Source organism: Pimephales promelas, chromosome 11, assembly GCF_988280905.1.
Source record: "Pimephales promelas chromosome 11, fPimPro1.hap1.1, whole genome shotgun sequence".
Taxonomy (NCBI): domain Eukaryota; kingdom Metazoa; phylum Chordata; class Actinopteri; order Cypriniformes; family Leuciscidae; genus Pimephales; species Pimephales promelas.
In genome coordinates, this window is record NC_142779.1 from 30,009,309 (window position 1) to 30,022,919 (window position 13,611).

General features: G+C 39.9%; 1 protein-coding gene across 1 annotated transcript in view; it reads left to right on the forward strand.

Moving 5' to 3' along the window:
• Positions 1–12,205: 12,205 nt before the first annotated feature.
• rps6ka2 (ribosomal protein S6 kinase, polypeptide 2) overlaps positions 12,206–13,611 on the forward strand; it is a 71,384-nt gene continuing 69,978 nt past the window's right edge. The window contains exon 1 of the mRNA XM_039652322.2: positions 12,206–12,576. Within this exon, the coding sequence (XP_039508256.1) occupies positions 12,478–12,576 (99 nt within the window). The 5' untranslated portion in view covers positions 12,206–12,477. The remainder of the gene's footprint in view (positions 12,577–13,611) is intronic.

Sequence of the window (13,611 nt, forward strand, 5' to 3'; positions counted from 1 at the left end):
ACAGCTGGGTGAACACAACACACTCGATGAGCCGCAGAAATATGGCCATGCCCTTTTCTGTATATTCCAGAGGGTTGATGCAAATGTATGGGTTAGTGACATCTAAAACCCAACTGTAGTCCCAATTGAGTCATTTTTGTATGCATTAAACTTCGTGATTTTTAAAAGACGACATCTCTGCTTACACTTAACTTTAAGCGCTGCAAATTTGCAGATACTGTTCATGCACCAACAGCAACATTACACACTATTTAAAATGAATACTTTTTTGAATCACTGTTTCTTCTGAAAGCTAATCGGACCAGGATAATTATTTTTGTCCGGACCAAAGAAACCAAACTACAAGTGTGAACACACCCCTAGTCAAATATTGGGAGAATTAAAGTCGTAATTGAGGACTTTGTGAGATTTAAATTTGCAGCTACATTTTATTGCATAACAAAAATCATTATCTGCCTTTCTGGCTACTGTTCTTTGTAATTACATTTTGCAGAAATAACACATTTATGCACACTTATTTGCAGTTACTGAGATTAATCAACACTGGAGTTTTTTCCAGTGCTACCTTTGGAAAATAATAAGCACACTGCCCTTGGTATAACCACACTACATATCATTGTTTGAGCCAATGTTGTGTTTTCATGCACAGCATTTCTTACATTTGCTGCTTGACTTGGCTGAAGATAATTTACAGTATCCATATCTTTAATCCTCAGAGCTATTAAAGACAGACAGTGTACTTCCAGCCCCCACATGCAGGCACATTACCCCACAGCAGGAGTAACACATCATTACACACATTAACGGCTATGAATGTGTGTGTGTGCTGCAGAATGGCCCACTTAGCGCAAGTGTTCTGTAGATGCCTTTATGCAGCAACTTCACCAAGCAGAAAACTTCTGAAATCCCCCTGAAGGACAACTTCATGTCACAAGACTGATTTGACAGTGCTAAGTGGCTTTTTTTCTGCGATACATCAGGGCAAAGAGTTTACTCTGACAGGAAACAGTCATTTGCCCAACTTTTTAAACCTTTTTGAAAGTATGTATCCCCTTTCTTGTACATTCTTAAATTTATCCATTGATAAATGTTGATGTTAGGAACTTTTGTTGGTGAAATAAAGCAAAAAAAAAGTTGATATTGACAATGTTGTGTCTAAAATATATCAATATCAAACACTAAAACTCTTAATATCAACTTAATCAACCTATTAATTCATTCATTGTTCTAAACCATTGGATAAAGTATAAAATAGGGATGATCTTATAAAATAAGGACAAATGAGTGTTTTTCTCAAGGCTTCACCAGCAGACGGACATGGTATTTCAAAAACAACTGTCCGATCTCTTTTCTTGTAGAGAATTGGCTTCTTTGCTGCCTTTCTTGACACCAGGCACTGTCCAAATTCTTCACCTCACTTTGCTTGAAGATGCACTCAAAACCAGCTGTTGATATTGAGCAAGCTCTGCACTGGTGGTGACACGATTTGGAGATGGCTCTCTGCTTTTCATGATTCAGTTAATGTTTCTTTCAGGTGCAACATTCCGAATGGAAAGCATTGATGGATACATGTCTTACCAACACATTCTCACCCCAAGGCGTCACCTTTGACCATGCTTCAATATTTGACGTTTTAGGCGCCCTTTAGCGTCACTTACATGACGCGATCCTACGGCGTCATCTAACTGACGCTAAAGGAAAGCGTCAGTTAGAGGACACGGTTAGGTTTAGGTATGGGGTGGGGGTAGGGTACACGCGATCCTAGGGCGTCATCTAACTGACGCTAAAGGGCGCCTAAAGCGTCAGATATTGAAGCATGGTCAAATGCTTCCCAAGGTTGGGAGTGAGAATGACTTTGGAGGTAACATACTGTAAGGCAACGCATTCTCACCCCAAGGCGTCACCTTTGACCATGCTTCAATATTTGACGTTTTAGGCCCCCTTTAGCGTCACTTACATGACGCGATCCTACGGCGTCATCTAACTGACGCTAAAGGAAAGCGTCAGTTAGAGGACGCGGTTAGGTTTAGGTGTGGGGTGGGGGTAGGGTTACACGCGATCCTACGGCGTCATCTAACTGACGCTAAAGGAAAGCGTCAGTTAGAGGACGCAGTTAGGTTTAGGTGTGGGGTGGGGGTAGGGTACACGCGATCCTATGGCGTCATCTAACTGACGCTAAAGGGCGCCTAAAGCGTCAGATATTGAATCATGTCCAAATGCTTCCCAAGGCGTCAGTTAAGTGACGCCTTGGGGGTGAGAATGGGCTGTGTAAGGGGCCCTACACCATGGTGCAATGCAGCACCGGGAGCGACGCAAATGTTTTTTGCTAGTTTCAGCCTGACGCAATTATCATTTTCACATTCTGCACCACGTTGTTTAAATAGCAAATGCATTTGCGCCCATTTGTGCGGCCATGTCTGAAAACGAGGTGTGTTCAGGCGCATTGTTGACCGTTGCTATTTTTGAGGCAACTGAAATCAATGGTGGAATGTAACGAAGTACAAATACTTTGTTACTTTACTTAAGTACATTTTTCACGTATCTTTACTTTACTTAAGTAGAATAAATAGTGCATACTTTTTACTTTTACTTCGTTACATTTTGCAGCAATTATTCTACTTTCTACTCCACTACATTTCTACAACTTCTGTTACTTTTTCGTTACATTTTCTGATCGTCTGACGTAATCTGACCGTCCGTTCGTTGCACGTTTGTCTCACCAGTGACGTTTGGTTGCCATAGATATATCAACCCGGTCACACTAAATGCGTCTCGCACGCAGTGTGTTTATCGTGCAATTTATACGCGAAAATTTGTTTTTATGTGCATAGGAAATGCACCGTGTGTAATATACGTTTGGTTAGGATTATGGCAAGCCAAGAGGTTCAGAATTACACCATAAATGAATCGCGTTTACAGCCAAACATAGTTATTAACATATAGTAAGGATAAGCATGATGTGCATATTGCCTAATTGCAAACTTGTTTCAGAAATGGTGACAACAATTTTTTTCCATAATTATTGAACATCATTATAGGAGTATTAGGTGGAACGGGTTAGAATTACATGTTTTATTAATCATTAGAAAAAAATAGACATTAAGAGAATAAATTGTTATGCAAGTACTTTTACTTTTAATACTTAAAGTACATTTAAAATCAGGTACTTTTTACTTAAGTATGGTTGTCATTGTGTTACTTCTACTTTTACTAAAGTAAATATTTATCTGTTTATTTCTACTTTTACTTAAGTACTAAGATTCAGTACTTCCTCCATCACTGACTGAAATAGACTAATGTGTGCCTATAGGCAGGTCCACAAAGCGCATACACCTTGTCCCGTAGATGGTCTGCTTGCGGACAGGAGCAGATCCGTTTCCTTGCTGGCGAAGCTTTCAGTTTTCCCACATGTAACTAGCGAATCCGCCATGGCGCAAATGCAAATGGTTTTTAAAGGGAATGAGAGATGAGACTGATTGTTTTTTTTTTTTGTTTTTTTTTTTTGCACGTTACACCAAAAACACACCCATTACTCATTAAGAGAAGAGGGACAACCCTTTTAGACCATGGGCCAGGTGCCCAGACCTTTTTTCCCATTGTTAAACTAGCAGAAGTGGATTCGGACACGGCCTCGTGCTTACCCTAAGTAAGTGCTTACCCCATTAAATTAGAGCCCTAGAACGCAATGATTGAAAGAACATCTTCCCCCCCCTTTAAAATTAGTCTGTGATTTTACCTATAGTTGTTCACACTTTCCCATGTGCTGATGATACGATTGGTGAAATGCTACGCATTCTCATCCTAGGGCGTCATCTAACGGTTCTAACTGACACTGTTTTGTCCATGCGTCTAAATCCGACACACATGCCAGCATTTAGAATAGATGATGCAGGTTTAGGTATGGGGTAGGTTTAGGGTTAGACCACTAGGAGGCGCATCTCATATTGACGCTAAAGTGTGCCATGAGCATCGGATGTTGACGCATGGTTAGTTAGATGATGCCTCGGGATGTGCCAATGATTTTTGCAGTATGAATCAACACCACAACAACTGAAGTACCAAACTTTGTGAAACACAAAATTAATGTCACTGCCAATAGTTTTGGCTACAACTGTATTAATATGGGTGGTCTTTAAAAATTGTGTTGGACAACAATTTGAAAAACACTGTCTGTTTCTAATGTTTTGTACATTAGAAAAACACTGTCTGTTTTTCTAATGTACTGTAATAATAATGCATCATTATTATTTTTACTGTATTTTTTTTTTTTACAAGAAATAATCTTTCTATTAAACACATGTATGTTTAATTATATGTGTTACTTCAATTTCTTTAGGGAATATTATAAATATTATAAGCATCCTGGCCAAATTTGCCTCTTGGCCTCTGTCCATCATGGCCTCCTAATCATCCCTCTATACAAATTGGCTTTATCACGGGTTTCCTCTCCACCAGTAAGCTGGTGTGTGGTGGGTGTTCTGGCACAATATGGCTGCCGTCACATCATCCAGATGGATGCTGCAAATTGGTGTTGGTTGAGGAGACTCCCCCCTTCCATATGTGAAGTGCTAAAATAAGTAAATCCTAACACAATTTTTCCCCCTTTTTGTTTTTGCTACCTGAGGCTTTTATAAATATTGGTGAAGAGATCTATCATGTTGTGATGATTTATTTTATAGAAAAGTTGCTTACAGCACCTTTAAGCATTGAGTAGAATTCATAGCTAAGGCTGCAAGTACCACCGGGCATCGGAAGATGTCCCTGCTCAGCTTTTCAATGCAAGATTAGCCCATGAAGCCAGGTCAGTCATGTCTATTTATAGAGCACAACCAGCTCTGTCTTCAGTGCCGCTGATGACTCACCTCCTCATTTAGACAGTCAATATAAAACTCACAAAATACATTCAATCAGTGTCATAAACTGTTTATACTAATAAAACTGTTGTATATATATATATATACGCAAGGATTATTAGGAACACCATACCAATACTGTGTTTTGTGTTTGACCCCCTTTCGCCTTCAGAACTGCTTTAATTCTACGTGGCATTGATTCAACAAGGTATGAAAGCATTCTTTAGAAATGTTGGCCCATATTGATAGGATAGAATCTTGCAGTTGATGGAGATTTGTGGGATGCACATCCAGGGTACAAAGCTCCCGTTCCACCACATCCCAAAGATGCTCTATTGGGTTGAGATCTGGTGACTGTGGGGGCCATTTTAGTACAGTGAACTCATTATCATGTTCAAGAAACCAATTTGAAATGATTTGAGCTTTGTGAAATGGTGCATTATCCTGCTGGAATTAGCCATCAGAGGATGAGTACATGATGGCCATAAAGGGATGGACATGGTCAGAAACAATGCTCAGGTAGGCCTTGGCATTTAAACGATGCCCAATTGTCACTAAGGGGCCTACACTGTAAAAAACAGTTATGCAAACTTGTTGCCTTAATTTCATTAAGTATAACTTAATTGCATCAAGTTATTCTTACATGATCCATTTAAGTTTTGTCAACTTAATTCTATCTGTGATCCGAGGAAGTGTACTCCCAGAGTGCATTTCGGCATGAATAAATTAACTTTATTTTACCATTACAATTTTATTTGCATGATATTGTCACAAATATAGAGGGATTATATTAGCAATAAAATGTTAAAAGATTATTATTATACATGAAATATAGTTTTGTTATATATAATTAATAAATTAATTCAAAACATGGAAATAATTTAAGTATATATATATATATATATATATATATATATATATATATGAAGAGTTCAGATGCAAAAGCCTCTAAATGCCATTTTAAATGTTCTTCTTTAATGATGATTTTTATCAAACTTGTATATTTAAGTTCATTAATTTCACTTAAATAACAATTAATAGGTAATTATCATGATGAAGTTCAGTGAAATCACTGAACTTAAAGATACAAGCTTGATAAAAACGATCATTCTAGAAGAAAATTTCAAATGGCATTTAGAGGCTTTTGCATCTGAACTCTTCATATATATATATATATATATATATATATATATATATATGTATAACTTCATTTGAAATCAAATAATTGTGATTTCATGTTGCATCACTGCAATCAATTGGAAGAGAATTACAATAATACAAATTAAGTTCCAAGTGCCCAACCAAAGGGAACATCAATAACAATAATGGTGAGAAAAGGGAAATCAACAAGTCAACTAAAGAATTTTGATGTTCTCCCAAAATATGTAGGAGTATTGACAATAATATTCAAGATGACTGGAAAATTAGCGAATGCAAATAAGAAGAATGATGACTGCAGAAGTGGAAGAAATTAGTGAAAAGTCTATTAAGATTTGCCCCGTCTGTACAGATTACTAAGAAATTTTCAACAAATTATTGGACATTAAGTACAAAAATTCTTAGTAAGAAGTTCTAAGAACAATTTTAGATTTTACAGTGTAAAGTGTGCCAAGTAAACATCCCCTACACCATTAGACAACCACCACCAGCCTGCACAGAACAAGGCATGATGGATCATGTTCTCATTCTGTTTACGCCAAACTCTGACTCTACCATCAGAATGTTTCAACAGAAATCGAGACTCATCAGACCAGGCAACATTTTTTTTCAGTTTTCAACTGTCCAGTTTTGGTGAGCTCTTGCAAATTGTAGCCTCTTTTTCTTATTTGTAGTGGAGATGAGTGGTACCCGGTGGGGTACCCAGTCCTAATAATCCTTTAGGTGAGTGTGTGTGTGTGTGTGTGTGTGTGTGTGTGTGTGTGTGTGTGTGTGTGTATATATATATATATATATATATATATGACAAATTAGATGTGATGAAAACTATTTTCTCATTTATAATTGGCAAGAAATACATAACTTCTGCTTATAAATTGACAAAACAATGTAAGTGCAGACATGTCTTTTATGCAGCTTGATAAAATACAGTAAAGTCAATGCCCAAAAAGCAACTAAATGAATGCAGGGTAAAATAAGCACCACTGTTACAAAACAACATGTTTTCATGTGTAAACTGTTTAAGGGGGGTTGTATCAATGCTTTCTCTCCTTTGCTCTCAGCACAAAAACCCCTGCGGCTAAAACAAGCTGTGGTCAGAGCACTTACCTGGCATAAATGGTTTAAACACTCCAGGCATCACAGAAACACTGCTGCAATAAACGAGAAAAAAAAAATCATTTCAATGGATTCATTTTGATTTTAGTGCGCAAACTACTGCTGTATAGTTTGCAGTAGCACTAGCATATCATGTCATTAACACCAAGGTTTATCAAAGCTTATAGCTTTTGGGATTTCTCGCAAAACATTCTTGTTTAATGTCCCACTGTTTCATACAGCTCCATAAGTTGTGGTTTATAGAGTTTTATTTTGAACTTGGACTTAAGTATAAAGAAATATGGTTAGTGCTTAGTTCAAGGAGATTAGTAAAGTTAGCAATATATTCACAGATTCGAACTTCCCGTATTAATAACTTGTGAGCTAAATGTTGTTAAAACACAAATGACTGCTCTTTCCAATCATAGACGACAAGTTACAACCCAATTGTCTGTTTTGAGCAATTGTGAGCAACGTTCCCTAAAAGTTCTCTGAAAGTGAAGAATATCAATAACAGAACATTAGGGATGTTCCTAAAATGTCTTCTTTTGGTTATAAGTGCTGCAGTTCAAGGTTTGTTTTTTGACTTTATAGGGACATGTTGGATATTTTATGATCACAAAAAACATTACAAACATTACAGAACGTTCCCACATTGTCCTCTGTTGGTCATATAATAACGTTCCCAATAAGACTTTAGGGGGATAAAAAAGACAAAGTGAAAAATAAGCAACCCTTTACGCACACATAATAATAATAATAATAATAATTATTATTATTATTATTATAATCATTACATTGAGACATAGCTAAATTTACTGTACAAAAGAAGCCTAATTTATTTCTGTCAATTTCTGAGCTACTGATGTAACGGTCACCAGCTGGAGTGCCCTTGATACCCACCAGAAGGCACTCCAGATTAGTCTTGTATCACTCTCAGACTACATTTCCCATAACTCATTGCTCGGACTCATCTTCACTGATCACACTCACCTGTACCTCGTTCTCTGATAGCATTCACCTGTGTATCATCCTGTTTGTCTGTCTATATATACCTGGTTCATTTGTTCAATCCCTGCGAAGTCTTGTTGTACTGTGTGTCTGCATTTCTGAGCGTTTTCCGTGTTTGTTTTGTGGTTTTTGATTTTTGGATTGTTCTTGGATTCTGATTATTGCTGCCTGCCCTGACCTCTGCCTGTTTCTTGGATTCCCTTTGTTTATTCTCCATTGTCCTGTCTGCCAATTCTCGACCCTGCCTGTACGACTATTCTTAATAAAGCTGCATTTGGATCTACATCTCCCAGTCTCGGAGCAGTTCATAACAGAAGACTTCGCCACACTGAGATCCAGCAGCACCGTTGACCAACATGAGTCTAACAGGTACCATTCAGGATCCGCTGAGAGAATTGTGTAGTATTTATCAGTTCAATCGCATCATTGAGGAGTATGTGGAGGAGTTTCTTTTTTATAGTCATCTTGTTCCCGGTGATGATTCAATGATGAAAGATTGTTTCTGGAGTGGACTAGACCAGGACATTAGGATAAATTTACCAGAGGAAGACCCCAGCTGGACCCTGGCACAGTATATTGACTTTGTCCTGGAGTTTTGTGGATCCACCTTCACCGTAGGGAAGGTGGAGGAGGAGGTTATCACAACCGCACTGCCTGAGAATCTTCTCGTTACTTCAGCCGTCAAGCCAGCCATGGCATCCGTTTATGGGTGTCCAGGACTGATGTCGCTTCACGTCACTTCTGCCGAGCCAGAGACGCTTCAAGTCACTTCTGCCGAGCCAGAGACGCTTCACGTCACTTCTGCCGAGCCAGAGACGCTTCACGTCACTTCTGCCGAGCCAGAGACGCTTCAAGTCACTTCTGCCGAGCCAGAGACGCTTCACGTCACTTCCGCCCAGCCAGAGTCTCGTCCCGCCGAGACAGCCCAGCCAGAGTCTCGTCCCGCCGAGACAGCCCAGCCAGAGTCTCGTCCCGCCGAGACAGCCCAGCCAGAGTCTCGTCCCGCCGAGACAGCCCAGCCTGAGTTCCATGTCAGCCCTGCCGAGTCTGAGCCTGTTCACGTCACTTCTGCCGAGCCAGAGACGCTTCACGTCTCCGAGCCAGTGTCTACGGACAAGATGGCCGCCTCCGAGCCAGTGTCTACGGACAAGATGGCCGCCTCCGAGCCAGTGTCTACGCACAAGATGGCCGCCTCCGAGCCAGTGTCTACGCACAAGATGGCCGCCTCCGAGCCAGTGTCTACGGATAAGATGGCCGCCTCCAAGCCAGTGTCTATAGAGAAGATGGCATATTCAGAGACTGTTCATGTTACTTCTGCCAATTTAGAGACTATTCACGTCACCGCCTCCAAGCCACTGTTTAAGGACAAGATGGCCGATCCAGTGTCTCCGGACAAGATGGCCGATCCAGTGTCTCCGGACAAGATGGCCGATCCAGTGTCTCCGGACAAGATGGCCGATCCAGTGTCTCCGGACAAGATGGCCGATCCAGTATCTCCGGACAAGATGGCCGATCCAGTGTCTGCTCCCGATCCAGTGTTTGTTTCTGTGTCTGTATCTGTCCTTGTGACCATTTCTGTTGTAGTGTCTGTTCCTGAGCCGGTGTCTGGTCCTGAGAGGTCTTCGCCGCCGTGGCCGCCCGAGGGGTCTTCGCCGCCGTGGCCGCCCGAGGGGTCTTCACCGCCGTGGCCACCCAAGGGGTCTCCACTGCCTTGGTCTCCCGCACAGCCAGCTCCGCCCTGGCCACCTCCACAGCCTGCTCCGACCTGGTCGCCTCCACAGCCAGCTCCGCCGCAGTCTCCAGGTCCTCTTCCGCTCCACGGGCCTGGCCCTCCATCCCGCCCCCAGGTCCGCCTCTGCTCCACCTCCCTCCTGGACATTTTGAGGAGCGTCTGGAATCCGCTCCTTAAAGGGGGGGCTATGTAACGGTCACCAGCTGGAGTGCCCTTGATACCCACCAGAAGGCACTCCAGATTAGTCTTGTATCACTCTCAGACTACATTTCCCATAACTCATTGCTCGGACTCATCTTCACTGATCACACTCACCTGTACCTCGTTCTCTGATAGCATTCACCTGTGTATCATCCTGTTTGTCTGTCTATATATACCTGGTTCATTTGTTCAATCCCTGCGAAGTCTTGTTGTACTGTGTGTCTGCATTTCTGAGCGTTTTCCGTGTTTGTTTTGTGGTTTTTGATTTTTGGATTGTTCTTGGATTCTGATTATTGCTGCCTGCCCTGACCTCTGCCTGTTTCTTGGGTTCCCTTTGTTTATTCTCCATTGTCCTGTCTGCCAATTCTCGACCCTGCCTGTACGACTATTCTTAATAAAGCTGCATTTGGATCTACATCTCCCAGTCTCGGAGCAGTTCATAACAACTGATATGACGATAGTTTTTTTCTCTCAAATGAAACGATAAAATGCTCATGAAGTGACTCTCAGAGTGGCTCTGGAGATGAAGTTTATGCATTCATGTCCTCAGTGAGGTGGCAGAGGCTGAAAACAGTGAACATCACACATGCTTCAGATTGTGTGTGTGTGCTAAATGAAACACAAAGACAAGCAGAACATGGATTTATATTTAAATATTCTTTTTGCGGTTTAATATTCATTGACACTAGCATATATCGCAAAATTTATCGGCTACAGTGCTCCTAAAGAGTTAGTCTGGAGCCCTGCGCTTAGATAAACATGGAAGAGACTGAAAGCAGCTGCCTATTAGTGGATACCAAATATACCCAGTACTCAGTACAGAAATGCTGGTATCGTCTCATTTTTCAAAATTTCAGAACCGACTTTGTCCCGAAGTACCAGTTTGACAACCATAGTAAGACCAATAGTGATAGTCCCCTAAGCGTTCAGAGATCACCCTGAACTTTACATGAAGGTCCACCAAATGACGTCCCCCAACCATTAAAAGTGCACATGACTGTCTCGGAACGTTCTGGGAATATTAGGTGGCGTCATTGACACAGCGGGGACATTCTGAGAACATTGAACATCAAAGTTCCAAATAAAATATGGTGCGCTAAATGTTCTGAGAACATCCTGAATGTTCCGTGAAGATCTGCCGAATTACTTCCCCCAACCATTAAAAGTGCACATTGTGACCTTCTCGGAATGTTCCGGGAACGTTACTAGGCGATGTCCTGAGAACATTCTGGGAATGTAAAATTTTCGATATACTTCCTTAGTTTTTGTTAATTTAATAAACATGTATTTTTGAGTTAATTTAATCTGCATGTGGCCTCACGCATTAATTGTTAAGAGAAAAATATGCCTCAAGATAATGCAAGAACATGTTCAGTATCAGGATCTTTGTATAAAGATACTGTCATGATGAAAGGTTATTGTAGGCTACTAGTTTTGACATTTAGGCAAATTAGAAAAAAAATAGTTTTGCTAAATCTAGAGTATTTAAGTCATTTTAAAATAAAACAATAACATGGTAGTAATGTAATACTTTAATTTTAATTAAAATAAATGTTTGTGCAAACAAATTACAATGCGATGTGGTTGTTTTGCAGCAAAGTAGAGACAGTAACAGTAGACATGCTAATGAAAAAGTGACAGGAAAGTAAACACACACACACACACACACACACACACACACACACACACACACACACACACACACACAAGAGATATCAGTGAAAATTAAGAGACTAAGGGGAAAGTGAAGGTCCAGTCCAAGAGAAAACTTTTAATTAGCTATTTGCATGGCCCCATCCTAAGGATTTAAACCTTTTTTTATGAGATGGCCATCCAAACAAACACACATAAAAACAAAAAAAGTCAGAAAATGTTGTGGATGACCTGGAGTGTGAGATTTGAGCATTAACATTAAGATTTGAGACACCCATTAATTGGTGTTTGTGACAATGTTAACATCAGAGCAATTTTTATAGCACCAAAGAGCAACCACAGTATAAGCACTTTTTTTTTTTCAAGGGAATTAACATGGCTTAGTTCCCTCAGCATATATACTGTATTTAAAAATATATAGACCTATATTTAAAAATACATATTTGAACATAAAAAGCGACGCTTCAGCTTTAAGGATCTCGGTGATTGGGGAGGGTTCTTCAGGCTTACAGCTCGAGTGTGAAGGTGTTTCTGAGGAGGACAGCTCCCGTCATCTCTCTCCCCTCTTCTCACAACCGAACGAACGGGTCAGCGTCAGCAACCGTGCCCAAACCTGCATGTTTGGCTTGGTCATGGCCTCCCCCCCTCATAAGTGAGCATTATGGATTAGGCTAGTGGAGGGGAGGCGACTGTAAATCCCCACTGTAGTGCTGATCTGGATTTAAACGCTGGACAGATAAATTGTCTTTTGGGTATAGCAGCCGAAGCGGGACAATGGATACGAACATGCGCAAATTTACTGTTAGAAGATGGTTTTCCGTCTACCTGCGCAGAAAGTCGCGATCTAAAAGCTCGAGTTTATGCAAACTAGAGGTGGGTATCGCTTTATTTGTTTCGTATACTACCAACATGTGCGTTAAATCATTGAATTATGTGTGGAGACAGACAGTGCAAACAATGTCGAAATCTGACCGCTGCGGTGTAAAGTTGTGCTGAAGTGCGATATGTGAAAACGCAACGGCAAATATTTTAGTGTTCAAGATATAATAACAAGCTTTTTTTCTTTTCTTCTTCTTCAAACATGCGTTGTATTTTCCATCAGATTTCTCATTGGTTCGGTTGGAAATAGCCTGAACTAGTCAATAAAAACATAAGCTATGTGTCCAGGATCCCTCTTGGAATTTCTATCATAATTTGGAACCCATTCTATCCTAAAGGATCCTGGAATCAAATAATTCGACAAGAATAATACAAATAGCTTGTATTATTTAGCTACAAATAGTTGTAAAATCTTAGAAGAGTATCTTTACATTTTTATACATTCGTCCAGGATAATTTTATTGCTTTTTATATAGGCCTGGCGGTTATTAACCTGATAGTGTGATTGGTAGGCTACTTGCACAAAAGGAAAGAAAATGCAAACAATATTTATTATATTACAAAAGCAGCATGTTTATTGTACGTTTTTAACATAAAAGATTGGTAAACAAAAAGTTTGTTTTATAGGTAAAAATATGATTGGTGTCCTTAATTTGAGAAAAGGCTATTTCCCTGCACAAAACCCATCTCATTTTTTATGGTGTATACTTTTAAAAAGCTTGTGTTTTTTACTATTCCACTCTAAACTGGGTTGTTTGAACCCAAATTTGGGTAAAATATGGACAAATCCAAATGTTGGGTTAAAAATGTAATTTCAAATTTTAACCCAACTTCAACTTTCACTTTCAACTGTACATTTTTTATTGCATTTTTAACCCGACATTTGGGTTTGTCAAAATTTTACCCAAATTTGGGTTGAAAGTTGACAACCCAGCATTTTTTAGAGTGTGTTATCATGTCAATTTAGAGTGTTTATATTGTGTGTACTATTACCCTCAATTTCTGGGGAGTTATTGTGTACCCTTTATA